At 38.0% G+C, this 17,695-nt stretch overlaps 2 protein-coding genes across 3 annotated transcripts in view; one reads left to right on the plus strand and one right to left on the minus strand.

Annotated features, from left to right (window-relative positions):
* The window catches only part of RDX (radixin), a 98,561-nt gene that overhangs the window by 45,610 nt on the left and 35,256 nt on the right, over positions 1 to 17,695 (minus strand). For both annotated transcript variants that reach the window (XM_015100904.3, XM_015100903.3), the window contains exons 6-9: positions 16,000 to 16,083; positions 15,656 to 15,802; positions 14,446 to 14,542; positions 13,432 to 13,595 (exon numbers count right to left, since the gene is read on the minus strand). In XM_015100904.3, the coding sequence (XP_014956390.1) occupies positions 13,432 to 13,595; positions 14,446 to 14,542; positions 15,656 to 15,802; positions 16,000 to 16,083 (492 nt within the window). The remainder of the gene's footprint in view (positions 1 to 13,431; positions 13,596 to 14,445; positions 14,543 to 15,655; positions 15,803 to 15,999; positions 16,084 to 17,695) is intronic.
* Positions 85 to 6,943, plus strand: LOC105602148 (large ribosomal subunit protein eL39-like). Its single transcript, XM_042232906.2, has one exon. It carries the CDS (start codon positions 6,671 to 6,673, stop codon positions 6,941 to 6,943), a length of 273 nt encoding a protein of 90 aa, XP_042088840.1. The 5' UTR covers positions 85 to 6,670.

Below are 17,695 nucleotides of genomic sequence, written 5' to 3' on the forward strand. Positions count from 1 at the left end.
AAGAGTACTGGAGTGGGGTGCCATCGCCTTCTCCGAGCCCACCATCTAGTGCTATCTAAAAAGATCCTGAGAGTTTGGTGGGAACGAATGCTTTTGTCATTTAGATGCATCTACCATGGGCCTAAATATAGCCAAATTCATTTATCAAACATCTACCAAAGGCTTACAGTGGATCAGACTCTATGTTGAAGGCCAGAAATATAATGATGAATAAGATTTAATTATCAGATATTATCTTCAATGGGAATAATATTCTCTTTTTAGTTAAAAAAAATAATAATTATGCTTTCATCTAAAACTTATCTAAATATACCTAAATATTTACAAAAGACATAGCTGCCATTTGATGTCACTTCTGAATTTCAAGCCCAAATCACATAATTTCTCAACCTGCCATCTCTGATAAGCTTGTCAGCAAAGTTTTACTACCTATTTCTTCCTGCAGCAACTAGCACCTATCTGCTTTCAATATGAAGAGAGACTCCAGCTTTGGGGCAAACAGGCAGAGTTGTAACAAGTCAGCAAGAAAAGTAGGCCTATGTATTAAGTGTAAGGGTGACCATATCTTCCCAACTGGTTTTAATGAATCCTCACAGCATTTAATAGTCTAAGGCCTGGAGTTCATTCATGAAAGGGGAACTCCACCTCTGTTCTCGACTTCCCTACAAGGCACTTTCTCAACAGCCAGAAAGAAGATTGAATAACTAAGCGCCCCTCTGCCCCCAAGACTTGGACTCACTTTTAGCACATTCACCTCTTTCATCCTATCTCAATCGACAGAATATATATAGGTAAACAGCCCCCACCACTGTAAGAGTCAGGGTTTACACAGGTTTAAGGAAGTTTGAGCATCCCAATTTCCTTGAGAAAAACAAGGGCCTGCAGGCCCCACAGATACTGCTGCCCTTCCTGTATTCCTTAGAAAGCTGAAAAAGCAGTCTTGTCTGTGACATCAAGAGCACAGTATTTCTCAAGTAATTGCTAGTATGGCCAAGAGTTACCTTTTCCATGCCAGGCTGCCTGCTACTTTAAGATGTTGACTAGCCTGCCCACATTACTCCTCAGTCAAATCCAGAGCTGCCACAGTCTCCAAGACAGTTAGCTTCTACCCTGAGACACTGAGACACTTCATGAATACTTACATCTCACCAGATCTGAAGACCAAAGGCTACAATAATATTCCACAAACTCAGAACTTTTCAAGTCATGCTCTGGCACACAGATGGCCCCTTCTGGAGGTGGGCACTGGTGCTGTTTCCCTTTTCCCTATTGATGTTTCATTTGTTCTTCCTCAAGGATGGAGGTAAAGGAGACATGGAAGCAAGAGAAAAAGACTGAAGGTAACAACAAGCAAGTTGGGGGGAGGAATTTTAGTCTTTATATTGAAAAATGAAATAAATGTACAGCCAGTATTTAACTTGATTATGATAGTTAAAGTGTTTTGTAAAGTGTACTATGCTGCACTCTTACAAAGTTTGTATTTCTCATCTCACAAGAATTCTCATCTGCCGACAGCCATCACCAACGAATACCCCACTCAATTAATACAAATGACTTTGGCTCTCCACACTTCTTAGTGATACCTAGTTTCTTTTTGTAGGGAAAACCACTAGGCCATTCAGGTATGACCTAAACAAATCCCTTATGACTGATTACACAGTGCAGGTGACAAATAGATTCATGGGATTAGATCTGAGAGACGGAGACTGAGTGCCTGAAGAACTACAGACGGAGGTTCGTAACACTGTATAGGAGGCGGTCATCAAAACCATCCCCAAGAAGAAGAAATACAAAGGCCTTACAAGTACCTGAGAAAAGAAGAGAAGCGAAAAGCAAAAGGGAAAAGGAAAGAGATACCCATCTGAATGCAGAGTTCCAAAGAATAGCAAGGAGAGATAAGAGAGGCTTGCTAAGTAAGCAATGAAAAGAAATAGAAGAAAACAATAGAATAAGAAAGACTACAGAGATCTCTTCAAGAAAATTAGATATATCAAGGGAACATTTCATGCAAAGATGGGCACAATAAAGGACAGAAACAGTGTGAACCTAACAGAAGCAGAAGATATTAAGAAGAGGTGGCAAGAATACACAGAAGAACTGTACAAAAAAGATCTTCACAACCCTGATAACTATGATGGTGTCATCATTCACCTAGAGCCAAAGTTGCCCTGGAGTGTGAAGTCAAGTAGACCTTAGGAAGCATCACTATGAACAAAGCTAATAGAGGTGATAGAATTCCAGTTGAGCCTTTTCAAATCCTAAAAGATAATGCTGTTAAAGTGCTGCACTAAGTATGCCAGCAAATTTGGAAAACTCAACCAGTCACAGGTCTGAAAAAGGTCAGTTTTCATATCAATCCCAAAGAAAGGCAGTACAAAAGAATGTTCAAACTACCACACCATCACACTCATTTCACACACTAGCAAAGTAATTCTCAAAATTCTTCAAGCTAGGCTTCAACAATACAAGAACTGAGAACTTCCAGATGTTGAAGCTGGATTTAGAAAAGGCAGAGGAACCGGAGATCAAATTGCCAACATTAGCTGGCTCATAGAAAAGGCAAGAGAATTCCAGAAAAACATCTACTTCTGCTTCATTGACTACACTAAAGCCTTTGATTGTGTGGATCACAACAAACTGTGGAAAATTCTTAAAGAGAGAGGAATACCAAACCACCTCACCTGCCTCCTGAGAAACCTGTACGCAGGTCAAGATTCCTTACCCCTGAGCCACCTGAGAAGCCCCATATTAGAATACATTACTTTTTAAAGAATATCAGATAGCACCAATTACATTTTTCTTAAAATGAAGACTAAAAAGCAACATATATTCAACTTCTATTCAAACTATGTACTAGTAATATTAAAAATTATTTATTGCTACTACTTAATTATGTATTAGGTACTCTGCTAAATGTTTCTATTCTGACACTATTATTTCTCACAAAAACTCTTGAAAGGACTATTATTTTCACAGTAAGGATAAGAGAATAGTGGATAAGAAGTTACTTGTTCAACAAGTATTAGAATTTAAACCCAGATTTATCTAATTCCAAAGCCTGGATTCTTTGGTATGACATCAGCTGAGTCCCAGGCATAAAGGCAGTCAGCTGTGACACAGACTATCCCATAGCTAATCTACAACTGGTATGTAGCTATCTCACTCTAAATTGTAAACTCAATTTGATTTGGATGCAAGTAACTTAAGAACACAGACTACAAGGACCAATAACCCATGGAAAAGAACATCATTTTCACTATTTAAAAAAAGTTATGAGAGTTATGCAGGAGGACATAGCTACATATGCCAATGTATTGTAGGCAAAGAGGCCTCCTGCTGCCTCTTCCCAACTACTGTTCTTGCCCAAGAGACTCCAGTAGCACACCTCTGGGCACTCCCCAGAGTATGTCACTTGGCTCCTTTGTCATTGGGCTTGAGCGAAATTGTTTCCACATACACAGTCGTCACTTCTCTCTCTCTGACCTACAAAGCAGGGAATAAATGAAGACTTGGCATGCCACTTCTGAAAGACCACCAATCCCCATGTGGCCGGACTAACATAAAACAACCTTCAGGTGTTCAAATGAAATAAAAAGTTAATGAATTCCTACTGTATATGAAGCAGGCAATCAATACTCACTAATGATAGGTTGGAACCTTTCATGGAATCCAAGAAAGGAATCATGGAGTTGTTAACTGTGTTAAAAAGATCCAGCATCACCCAACTGCTGGCAGCACCCTAGTGGCAGACACCTCACCCAAACAATGAATAAGACAAAATCATAAACCCAACCATTAATCAGCAGACAGGATTACCAGACATCCCAAAATATACCACCTCACACGGCCAAGCCCATCAGAAAGGGGGGAAAAAAGACACCTCAACTCCTTTCACCAGAACACAAGCAGAAGTCACTCCCAACACAAAGTCTACACAAACCACTGGACAAACCTTACCCACTGAGGGAAGAAAGCAAAAGGAAGAAGGAATACAACCTGAAAGCCTGGGGAAAGGAAGCCTCAAACACAGTATGTTAGAATAAAAATGAAAAGGCAGAGAAATGCTGCACAAATGAAGGAACAAGACAGAAACACATAAGACCAAATAAACGAAGAGGAAATAGGCAAACCGTCTGAAAGAGAATTCAGAGCAATGATAATAAAGATGGTCCAAAACCTCAAAAACAGAATGGACAAAATGCAAAGAAGAAATAAAAATAAACAGAGATCTATAATACATAGTGAAATTTAAAATACTCTGTGTGTTAGTAGCTCAGTCATGTCTGACTCTTTGCAATCCCATGGACTGTAGCCCGTCAGACTCCTCTGTCCATGGAATTCTGTAGGCAACAATACTGGAGTGGGTTATTATTCCCTTCTCCAGGGGATCTTCCCAACCCAGGGATTGAACCCAGATCTCTCTCACATTGCAGTCAAGCTCTTTACCACCTGAGCCACCAGGGAAGCAAAAATACTCTAGAAGCAATCAATACCAGAATTAACTGAGGCAGAAGAATGGAATGGTGGAAATAACTTCTGAAGAGCAGATTGCTAAAGGAAAAAGAATGAAAAGAATTGAGGACAATCTCAGAGACCTCTCAGACAATATTAAACACACCAACATTCGGATTCTAGGTGTCCCAGTACTAGAAAAGAAAAAGAAAAATATCTGAAGACACTATATTTGAAAATTTCCTCAACATGTGAAAGGAAACAATCAAGTCCAAGAAGTGCAGAGTCCCACACATCCAAGGAGATACACACTGAGACATGTACTAGTCAAACTAATAAAGATTAAACACAAAGACTATTTCTTAAAAGCAGCAAGGGAAAAGCAACAAGCAACATACAAGGGAAACCCCATTCGATTTACAGATATCTTCCAGCAGGAACCTTGTAGGCCAGAAGAGAATGGCAGGATATATTTAAAGTACTAAAAGGGAAAAATCTACAAGCAAAATTACTCTACCTGGCAAGAATCTCATTTGTATTTGACAGAGAAATTAAAACCTTTCAGACAAGCAAAAGTTAAGAGAATTTAGCACCACAAAACCAGCTTTACAGACAAAGTTAAAGGGACTTCCACAGGAAGGAAACACAAGAGAAGGAAAAGACCTACAAAAACAAGCCCAAAACAAAAAGAAAATTCCAATAGCAACATATATATCAATAATTACTTTAAATGTAAATGGATTAAATGCTCCAACCAAAAGACACAGACTGAATGGATACAAAAACATGACCCATACATATGCGACACCCACTTCAGACCTAGAGACACACACAGACTGAAAGTGAAAAGATGGAAAAAGACACTCCATGCAAAATGGAAATCAAAATCCTATCAGACAAAACAGACCTTAAACAATCTTATAAGAGATAAGGAAGCACACTACATAATGAGACATAACAATGGCAAATATTTATGCACCCAACATAGGAGCCCCTCAATACATAAGGCAAACACTAATCGACATAAAAGGAGAAACTGACAGTAACACAACAGTATGGATTTTAATACCCCACCTACACCAATGAATAGTTCATCAAAACAGAAAATTAAGGAAACACAAGCCTTAAATGCCACACTAGGTCACATGGACCTAGTTGATATCTTCAGGACATCTCATCCCAATGCAAAGGAATACACTTTCCTCTCAAGTGCAGATAGAACATTTTCCAGGACAGACCACATCTCAGGTCACAAATCAATTCTCAGTAAATTTTTAAAAATGGAAATCATATCAAGCATCTTTTCTCACCACAAGAATATGAGACTAGATATCAATTACAAGGGAAAAAAAACAACTGTAAAACATACATACATGGAGACTAAATACATTTCTTAAAAATGAACAGGTTACTGAAGAAGTAAGATAAGAAATCAACCATTCCTGGGAACAAACGACAACAAAAACACGACAACCAAAAACCTATGGGATGCAGCAAGAACAGTTCTAAGAGGGAAGTTTACAGCAATACAATCCTATCTCAAGAAACAAAAACATCAAATAGACAACTAACGTTACACCTAAAACAACTGAAAAAGGAGAACAATAAAACTCCAAAATTAGTAGAAGGAAAGAAAGCATCAATATCAGACCAGAAATAAATGAAAAAGAGATGAGGGAAATAATAGTAAAGAGTAATAAAACTAAAAGCTGATTCTTTAAGGAGATAAACAAAATGGACAAACCATTAGCCAGACTCCTCAAGATAAAAGGGAGAAAAATCAAATCAATAAAATCAGAAATGAAAAAGGACAGGTTACAATAGACAATGCAGAAATACAAAGAATCAGAAGAGACTATTACAAGAAACGATATGCCAACAAAATGAACAACCTGGGAAAAATGGACAGATTCTTAGAAAAGTTCAAGCTTTAAAGACTGAACCAGGAAAAACAGAAACTATGAACAAGGCAATTATAAGCCCTAAAATGAAAACTGATCAAAAATCTCCCTACCAACAAAAGTTCAGGGCCAGATGGCTTCACAGGTGAAATCTATTAAACATTTAGAGAGGAGCTACTGCCTATCTTTCTGAAACTTTTTCAAAAACTTGCAGAGGAAGGAATACTTCCAAATTCATTTTACGAGGCCACCATCACCCTGATACCAAAATCAAAAAAGACATCATAAAAAAAGAAAATTACAGGCCAATATCACTGATGAACATAGATGCAGAAATCCTCAAGAAACAGCAAACAATTCAACAACGCATTATAAAGATCATACATGTGCTTTTCTTTTCTCCACCATCCTATGTATGGTTGAGTTTGCTTCTCACGATGTCTTCTCATAAGACTTTCAGGGTCAAGCAATTTCTGGCCAAGAAACAAAAGCACAATTGTCCCATTCCTCAATGGATTCGAACAAAAACTAGTAAGATCAGGGACAATTCCAAGAGAAGACACTGCAGAAAAACCAAGCTGGCTCTATAAGAAGTGTCACATATAAAGTGGAACACATGCTATGTGTTAAGACCATCTGCATATTAACCAGCCAAATCACAGTTGGAACATCACAACTGTCTAAACTTACAGGAGAGATGGTATGCTTGGCTCCTAATGTTTCTTATTTCCTTACTAGAAGTCTATGAGGCTCAGTAATAAATATGTGAAACTTATTTGGAGAAAAAGAAAAAAATCCCGTGATTCCAGGGATGCAAGGATTCTTCAATATATGCAAATCAATGTGATACACCATATTAACAAACTGAGAGATAAAAACCATAAGATCATCTCAATAGATGCAGAAAAAGCTTTCGAAAAAAATTCAGAACTCATTTATGATAAAACTCTTTAAAAAATGGGCATGGAAGGAACCTACCTCAACATAATGAAGGCCATAAATGATAAACCCACAGTAAACATTATTCTCAATGGTGAAAACCTGAAAGCATCCCCTCTAATACCAGAAACAAGACAAGGGTGCCCATTCTTGCCAATATTATTCAACATAATTTTCGAAGTCCTAGCTATGACAATCAGAGAGTTAAAGAAAACAAAAGGAATCCAGATTGGAAAGAAGCAGTGAAACTCTGTTTGCAAAACCCTAAAAATACCATCAGAAAAGTACTAGAGCTAATCACAGGATACCAAATAATACACAAAAACTACTCGCATTTCTTTCTATACACTAACAACAAAAAGTCAGAAAGAGAAATTGAGGAATCAATCCCATTTATCACTGCAACAGAAAGAACACAATACGTAGGAATAAATCAACCTCAGGAAACAGAGCTATACATAGAAAACTGTAAGACACTGATGAAAGAAAACAAAGACAACATAAACAGATGGAGAGATATTCCATTTTCCTGCACTGGAAGAATCAATATTGTGAAAATGACTAAACTACCAAATGCAATCTACAGATTCAATGTGAACCCTATCAAATCACCAATGGCATTTTCCACAGAACTGGAACAAAAAAATCTTACAATTCGTATGGAAACACAAAAGACCCCAAACAGCCAAAGCAATCTTTTTTTTATTTTTATTTTACAATACTGTATTGGTTTTGCCATACATCAACATGAATCCGCCACGGGTGTACCTGAGTTCCCAATCCTGAACCCCCCTCCCACCTCCCTCCCCATATAATCTCTCTGGGTCATCCCAGTGCACCAGCCCCAAGCATCCTGTATCCTGCATCGAACCTAGACTGGCGATTTGTTTCTTACATGATATTATACGTTTCAATGCCATTCTCCCAAATCATCCCATACACTCTCCCTCTCCCACAGAGTCCAAAAGCCTGTTCTATACATCTGCGTCTCTTTTGCTGTCTCGCATACAGGGTTATCATTACCATCTTTCTAAATTCCATATATATGTGTTAGTATACTGTATTGGTGTTTTTCTTTCTGGCTTACTTCACTCTGTATAATCGGCTCCAGTTTCATCCACCTCATTACAACTAATTCAAATGTATTCTTTTTAACGGCTGAGTAATACTCCATTGTGTATATGTACCACAGCTTTCTTATCCATTCATCTGCTGATGGGCATCTAGGTTGCTTCCATGTCCTGGCTATTATAAACAGTGCTGCGATGAATCTTGAGAAAGAAAAACGGAGCTGGAGGAATCAACGTTCCTGACTTCAGAGTATACTACAAAGCTACAATCATAAAGGGAGTATGGTACTGGCACAAAAACAGAAATATACACCAATGAAACAAGACAGAAAAGCCAGCGATAAACCCTTATCTTTGACATAGGAGGCAAGAATATACACTGAGGCAAAGACAGTCTCTCCAATAAGTGGTGCTAGGAAAACTGGACAGCTACATGTGAAAGAATGAAACTAGAACACTTCCTAACATGATATACAAAGATTAGCTCAAACTGGACTAAAGACCTAAATGTAAGACCAGAAACTGTAAAACTCTTAAGAGGAAAACATAGGCAGAACACTTTATTATATAAATCACAGGAAGATCCTTTATGAGTCTCCTCCTAGAGTAACAGAAAAAAAAACAAACAAGTAAGACCTATTTAAAAGTTTTTGCACAGCAAAACAAACTATAAACAAGGTGAAAAGACAACCCTAAGGATGGGAGAAAATAATAGCAAATGAAAGTTGACAAAGGATTAATTTCCAAAATACATAAGCAGCTTATGCAACTCAATAGTAGAAAAGCAAATAACTCAGTCCAACAGTGGGCAAAAGACCTAAACAGACAGTTCTCCAAGGAAGACATACAGATAGCTAATAAACACACGAAAAGATGCTCAAGATCACTCATTATTCAGTTCAGTTCAGTCGCTCAGTCATATCCGACTCTTTGCGACCCCATGAACTGTAGCACGCCAGGCCTTCCTGTCCATCACCAACTCCCAGAGTCCACCTAAACCCATGTCCACTGGCATCGGTGATGCCATCCAACCATCTCATTCTCTGTTATCCCCTTCTCCTCCTGCCCTCAATCTTTCCCAGCAACAGGGTCTTTTCAAATGAGTCAGCTCTCCACATCAGGTGGCCAAAGTATTGGAGTTTCAGCTTCAACATCAGTCCTTCCAATGAACACCTAGGACTGATCTCCTTTAGAATGGACTGGTTGGATCTCCTTGCAGTCCAAGGGACTCTCAAGAGTCTTCTCCAACACCACAGTTCAAAGGCATCAATTCTTCGGTACTCAGCTTTCTTCACAGTCCAATTCTCACATCCATACATGACTACTGGAAAAACCATAGCCTTGACTAGACAGACCTTTGTTGGCAAAGTAATGTCTTTGCTTTTTAATATGCTGTCTAGGTTGGTCGTAACTTTCCTTCCAAGGAATAAGCATCTTTTAATTTCATTGCTGCAATCACCATCTGCAGTGATTTTGGAGCCCAGAAAAAGAAAGTCAGCCACTCATTATTAGAGAAAGGCAAATGAAAACTACAATATCACCTTACACCTGTCAGAATGGCCATCATCAAAAAAATCTTCAAATAATAAGAGCTGAAGAAGGCGTGGAGAAAAGGGACATGACATGTTTGTTGGTGCACTGTTAGGTGAAATGTAAACTGATGCAGTCACTATGAAGACAGTAAGGAGATTCCCTAAAAATCCAGGACTAAAACTATCGTATGCCCCAACAATCCCACCATTAGGCAAATACCCTGAGAAAACTGTAACTGAAAAGACACATGTACCCCGATGTTCACTGAAACACTATTTATAATAGCTAAGACATGGAAGCAACCTAGATGTCCATGAATGGATGAAGAAGCTGTGGTACGTATACCACAATGGAATATTACTCAGCCACAAAAGGGAAGCATTTGAGTCAGTGATAATGGGGTGAATAAATCCAGAGCCTATTACAGTGTGAAGTCAGTCAGAAGAGAAGAACAAATATCCTATGTTAAGGCATATATGGGACCTAGAAAGATGGTTCTAATGAAGCTATTTGCCCAGTTGCAATGAAGATCCAAACACAGACTTATGGACACAAGGGGTGGAAGAAGGGGAGGGTGAGACGAATATAAGAAGGAGAGGGTGGGATGAATGGAGAGAGGCATAGAACAGAAACATACACATTAACATATGCAAAACAGCCAGCCAGTTGGGGAATCTCCTATATAACTCAGGGAGCTAAAACTGGGGCAAGTTGCAAGCTTAAAGGGTGGGATGGAGTGGGAGGTGGGAGGGAGCTTCAAGAAGGAGGGGACATATGTATACCTATGGCTGATCCATGTTGATGTATGGCAGAAACCAACACAATATTGTAATTATCCTTCAATTAAAAGTAAATCAAGAACTACAATATAATCCTAAGCCACATGAGAGCAGTAAAAAATGACAGAGCTCAAAGTAACATTCCAACTTAGCATCTTTAATGGTGGAGTCAGGAATTACAGGACAGTTTCATGCCTGTTTAAAACATGTTTTATGAAGCGGTTAACTTCTCTTGAAAAATCTGTATGCAGGTCAGGAAGCAACAGTTAGAACTGGACATGAAAACAGACCGATTCCAAATAGGGAAAGGAATACGTCAATTCTGTATATTGTCATCCTGATTATTTAACTTATATGCAGAGTACATCATGAGAAACGCTGGGCTGGAGGAAGCACAAGCTGGAATCAAGATTGCCGGGAGAAATATCAATAACCTCAGATATGCAGATGACACCACCCTTGTGGTAGAAAGTGAAGAACTAAAGAGCCTCTTGATGGAAGTGAAAGAGGAGAGTGAAAGTTGGCTTAAAGCTCAACATTCAAAATACGAAGATCATGGCATCTGGTCCCATCACTTCATGGCAAATAGACTGGGAAACACTGAGAGACTTTATTTTAGGGGGCTCCAAAAATCACTGCAGATGGTGACTGCAGCCATGCAATTAAAAGACGCTTGCTCCCTGGAAGAAAAGTTATGATCAACCTAGACAGCATATTAAAAAGCAGAGACATTACTTTGCCAACAAAGGTCTGTCTAGTCAAGGCTATGGTTTTTCCAGTAGTCATGTATGGATGTGAGAGTTGGACAGTAAAGAAAGCTGAGCGCCAGAATTGATGTTTTTGAACTGTGGTGTTGGAAGACTCTTCAGAGTCCTTTGAACTGCAAGGTGGTCCAATCAGTCCATCCTAAAGGAGATCAGTCCTCAATATTCATTGGGAGGGACTGATGCTGAAACTCCAATACTTTGGCCACCTGATGTGGAGAGCTGACTCATTTGAAAAGACCTTGATGCTGGGAAAGACTGAGGGCAGGAGGAGAAGGGGACAACAGAGGATGAGATGATTGGATGGCATCACCGACTCAATGGATATGAGTTTGAGTAAACTCTGGGAGTTGATGATGGACAAGGAGGCCTGGTGTGCTGCAGTCCGAGGGGTTGCAAAGAGTCCAACATGACTGAGCGATTGAACTGAACTAACTTCTCTAAGGCAGACAACTTGAATGAAACAATGTGAATTAATAAAATATCTAAATTACACAGAACATTTAAGAAAAAAAATGTATCTAATACAATGACTAAAAATATAGGTAGCAAAACTATTTCTGGCAAAGGGCTGATTTAATTACTGGATTCAAATTATGTCATTTCCAACACAATATGTTTTTATGTATATTGTTAGGGGTCGTCAATTTTGTTTTCTTTAGAACCTACTCTAAAGATTATTGTGTTATTCTGCAATGATTTCCTCAATTGATGTTAACTTTAATTTGGACTCTAAATTTTTTCAAATAAAGCATAAAGTCTAAGTTAGTATAGAATCAGATTTGGGAATTATGAGTGCCAGAGCCAGTAATGTGGTTCCAAGGTAAACAAGGAATTTATTCAATATTTTTATGTTTCAGAAGTCTTAATTTAATATTTAACATCTTTTTTGAAAGTCAAGTGAACCCTGGTTAAAAAGATCAGTGTCACTGGCAGGGAGTGCTAGTTATTTAACTATGAATAGTGACTATTCACTTCACGTCACTGACACTGTTTCAAATCAAAATATTCAGCATATTCCTACCCTGAAAAGTGAAGACACACAAGTCACAAGCAAAACAAGCTTGAAAATTTCATACTATGTCCACACCAAAGTCTGTCAGTAAAAAGCAAGCACAATACAGGAAAAGCACATCTGTGAAGTCTCAAAAAGCTATTTTCTCAGAAATATCTATCAAAGATTTCTAACTTGAAAATTATATACCCTCACTTTAAAAGAGGACAGTGATAACACATGCTGTCATTCAATTTTAAGAACATTTTCTGTATCACCTTTTGGAAAAACCTGGACAAACTTTTTGGCCAACCATATATCATAGTATTAAATGAATATAATGTAAAAATGTAAATTTAGAGTATACTATAGAAACTGATAGGATTCTTATATTTCAGAGAAGGCAATGGCACCCCACTCCAGTACTCTTGCCTGGAAAATCCCATGGATGGAGGAGCCTGATAGGCTGCAGTCCATGGGGTCACTAAGAGTCGGACACGACTGAGCGACTTCACTTTCACTTTTCACTTTCATGCACTGGAGAAGGAAATGGCAACCCACTCCAGTATTCTTGCCTGGAGAATCCCAGGGATGCGGGAGCCTGGTGGGCTGCCGTCTATGGGGTCGCACAGAGTCGGACACGACTGAAGCAACTTAGCAGCAGCAGCATAGAAACTGATGAGGATTCTTAAATTTTAGATAACCTACTGCTATCAACTAAAAATGAAAGGCTAGGGACTTGCCTGGTGGTCCAGTGGTTAAGAATCCACTTTCCAAAGCATAGGATGCAGGTTTGACACTTGGCTGGGGAACTGGGGTTCTACATATCTTGGGACAGCCAGGCCCATGTGCTCCAACTAGAGAAGCCCATGCACCCCAACTACTGAGCTCATGTGTTTAGAGCCCATGTTCCACAACAAAAGAAGAGAAGTGCCCATGTGCTGCAATGAAGACCCAGCAGTCAAGAATTAAGAAAAAGAAAGGCCATAAACTCCATACCTTTCCAACTGCTTCTGATGTTTCTCCTCTCTAGCCTGGGCCTTCATCTGCTGTACTTCAATAGTGTCAGGCTTCCTTCTTCGCATGTACAGTTCATGGTTTCCCATGCATAAGGCCAAAATCCGCTTATTGATTCTCAAACGAGGTGCATAAAAAACAAAATCCTAAACATAAAGGAGCCTGAATTTAAAATCTTCATGAAAGGATATTTCTTCCCATAATAATCTCTACAAAATTCCAGCCTTTCCTATGAATTCTAATGTCATATTCTATATATTTTAGAAATCATAGAATTTCTTCACTCCTTATGCCATACTTTCAGAAAACTGGTTCCTCCCCCTTTTGTTCCCTACTGGTTTTGTGGAGAAGCTAACATTCTTATGTTCTCAATATAGTAAATGACCTTTATTCTTTTTTCTTCTCCAAAAAAAACTATGAACATCAATTCCTTCACCTCAGAGGAGGATTTTTTGTTTGTTTTGCCTTTGCCATTAATCTCAAAATTGGACCTTTGTTCAAGTCTGTTAAACTTTTTAACCGAGAAATTTTCTCCATATCTTTGTGTTTTCAATAACTGAGCTAAAGTACTAGAGTATACCTGACACCAGAGCAATTTAAAAAACTATTTAAATATAAATATTTCTTACGTTCAAGGCTCTGAGTTATAAAAATCCAAAGTTCATTATGCAATACCCTCTAAGCAAGTTAATGTAGAGGAGGTTACCTCCAGAGCTCAAGATGGGAGGGAATGGGACTGGGAATGTTCCAGCCACCAACATGCTTTTTTTAAATAGGAATGGCGATTGTTTCCAACCATCTCCTAATAAATACTGCCTATCTTATAGTTAAATCTCAGTTAAAATAAAACTGTGAAAAGGGCTACTTCTCAGAAGCAATTCAATGAATACACAATAATATCTATTATTATTATTATTGTCGTTCTTCAAGTGCTAGCATAGCAAAGTGGCAGAAATTTAAACAGTTAATACATAAAAATAAAAGAATTTTACTTACAGGTGCCTTTTTGTCAATCGGCTTTATAACAAATTTTTTGTCATTAAATGAAATATTTCTGATTTCACTCCAAGGAAAACCAATTTTAGGTGTTAACCTTAAAAAAAAAAAAGCACCCTTTAAGATGAATATATTCTCATTATAAAAAGAAACTGACCCATTCCAGTTAAGTCCAAAGTCCCCACTGTCCAGAATCCCCAGTCCCATTCCCTCCCATCTTGAGCTCACCCCTCTTTCACATTCCCCATCTTTATCTGTAGTCACACCTCTAACAGGTACTCTAAATTTTTAAAGGAAGAAAAAGAAAAGATTTCATCTACAAAATTTACTCTTCAGGTCATTTTTGCTTTTCATTCAAAACTTTCAAAATTTTCTCTTCTGAATAACATAGCATTTTAACTTGCTTTGTAATATATGAAAAAATAGAGTAAAATCAGTAAAACACTCTCTTTTGGAATTTGTATTTGCTTAGGAATGTGTACTTTATTAGATACCTGCAAATAATGAAAATAAAGTTCTGAGGCCAGGATAAAAAGAAACATCTTAGAAAAAAGCATTACTGGCATAGACTTAGATGCTCATGTGACATGGTAAATAAAAGGAAGGTGCAAAATAACTGTAGCTATCATTACTTAAAAGTGCTCTAAGAGCCTGACATATTATACATTCCGGGTTGATTTCAAAATAAAATGCCACTGTTCACTATGCATGATACAGCAATATTCTACTTTATTGATGTCTAAAAATATTCAAAATAGTTCACATAAATGTTCAAACAAAAAGTGTTACAAAATACAGTAAATTATGCACCTATAATTCACTGTCTCACTGCTGCTGTTTATGTATGTTAATTTCAATTACAACCTACAGGCCAGACAAAACATTTAAGCAATCACTTTTCATCAATGAGAAAACAAATTTTAAGTTATCAGACATAACTCACAAGACATCAGGAAGCATACTTCAAATAGAAGTGAAATCACTCTATTTGATAAACATACTTCTTGAGAAGTAGAACTCTGAAACTACAAGATGTTGAGAAAACAGATATATTCTCTGAGAACCTATCCGACATTAACTAATCTTTTAATTTGGGGGCAAGGGAAAAGGAGTTAAGAGTAATCAGGCCCCAAGAGGACTTTACACGTAAGATTAAAGCCACACAGACTGCTGAATAAAGACTTATTCACTATTCAACTAATTTACTTACTTGTCATCATGTTCATAAATATTCAGACCCAAAGCATCAACACCTAGCCACAATTCTGTTCCTTTCTTATTTTTTATTTCAAAATAGTTGACTCCATACATTTCTAGATCCTGTGCAATCTTCAAGTACTCCATCATAGAATCCTCCCTATTGAAATAAAGCTGATTTTAACATACATAAAAATAAGATCAAACAAATTACAAAACATTTTGGATTAAAGTTTAGTGCTTTACATGTATTCATATAAGTCTAATAACCTTTGAGGGATAATCTCATATAATAAAAAGTGTTATTTAAAAACCCTTAATTTGAGGAAAAACACTAAGAAAATAACCACTCAATACCTTAGCATTCCTCTATGTTCTTCATGCCAATTCTGTATTCTTTCTTCCCACTGTTCTTTTGTCAGTTTGTGTTGCTCCAAAACACTGTAAGGAAAAAAAAAAGAATCTATAAAAATGTCCCTTAAATTCAAAGTCAATATGCTTTTAAAAAGTCTACAATTATTCAGTCCCTTAACTGTGGTAGTCATACAAAACTACACATATGATAAAACTGCACAAATACATACATACATATACACAAATGACTGCAGTAACACTAATGAAACCCGAATGGGGTCAGTGGATGGCATCAATGCCAAGATCCTAGTTGTGATATTGTACTGAAGTCATCCAAGATGTTACCATTCGGGAAAGCTCGGAGAAGGACACATAAGACCCAGACCTCATTACCATTTTTTATTATAACTATGTGTGAACCTACAATTAACTCAAAATAAAAAGACTCTATGACCCTAAAATTATTTTACAGTAAGTTTTAGAAATAGTTACATGGATAGCATATGGGAATGCTTGCAATGAATAAAATATTGCACCAAAAACAGGGAAAGTAACTTTCTCATGAATATTAAGAAAGATTTGAGAGGAACAGATCAAAAATCAGAATTCTTCTTTGCTTCTATGTATTTACTTTCTTTGCTGCTAAATTTAATTTTTGTATTTTCTACAGGTATACTTTTAGGTAAGTTTACAAGTGAAAAGGCATTCCCCCTCCCACCCAAGCTTCAAGTAACTTAGTTTCTTTTGTATCATTTCAGTGTCTCTTTTACAAATATAAGCAAACATGAACAAACATTCTTATTTTCAACACTTAAACTGAACACTTCTTTACAGCACTTGAACTTTCACAATTTTCTTGTCTTAATACTCTTGCCATCTGCCCTCTGTGCTCATCAAGAGGCAAGCCTTGAGGGCAATGTAATGCAATGCAATGCAGCCAACTGCAGAAATGACAATGTTAACGAAATCTGAATGCACAAGTTAATTAAATTGAATGCCACTACGATTTATGTTCTGGCTTTTTATATTAAGCATCTCAAATCTCCTTCATTTCCATTTTATATAATGTACTTGTATTATTAATATGCATGACTGGTTTGCAGGTATCTAAAATTCCCACTTTGGAAAAGAATACGGAAAAGAATAGACATATGTTATGTATAAATGAACCAGTCTGCTGTACACTGAAAGTAACACACTGTAAATCAAATATAATATCCCAATATAAAATAAAAATTAAATTAAAAAAAAAGAGAACTTCCCTCATTGTCCAGTGGTAAAGAACCCTCCTGTCAAAGCAGGGGACACAGGTTTGATTCTTGCGCAGAGAGGATCCCACATGCCTTGGGGCAATTAAGCTGGTGGGCCACAACTACTGAGCCCTAGTGGAGCTCGCTGTGGGCTATTTGAGGCAATGGAAGCCGGGCAGAGCCCCCAGGGTTCCCTGTCCCCAGCCCAGGACGGTGAGGCGCTAGCCAGGGGCCACTTGTCCGAATCCGCCAAGTGCCTGCTTCGCCTGGGGGCCTTCGCGCACACCGGCAACCTGGCCAACAGCCACCAGCACCCAGCTCTCCCCTGCACGGTTCTCTGCGGAACTCGTCAGTCAAGGCCTCAAGCGCCACGCCTCCCGCTGGACTCTGACACCCCAGCGCCTGGTCCAGCGCTCACCACCGCACCCAGTGCACTAGGGCCTCCCCAG

Source organism: Ovis aries, chromosome 15 (assembly GCF_016772045.2).
Source record: "Ovis aries strain OAR_USU_Benz2616 breed Rambouillet chromosome 15, ARS-UI_Ramb_v3.0, whole genome shotgun sequence".
Lineage (NCBI taxonomy): Eukaryota > Metazoa > Chordata > Mammalia > Artiodactyla > Bovidae > Ovis > Ovis aries.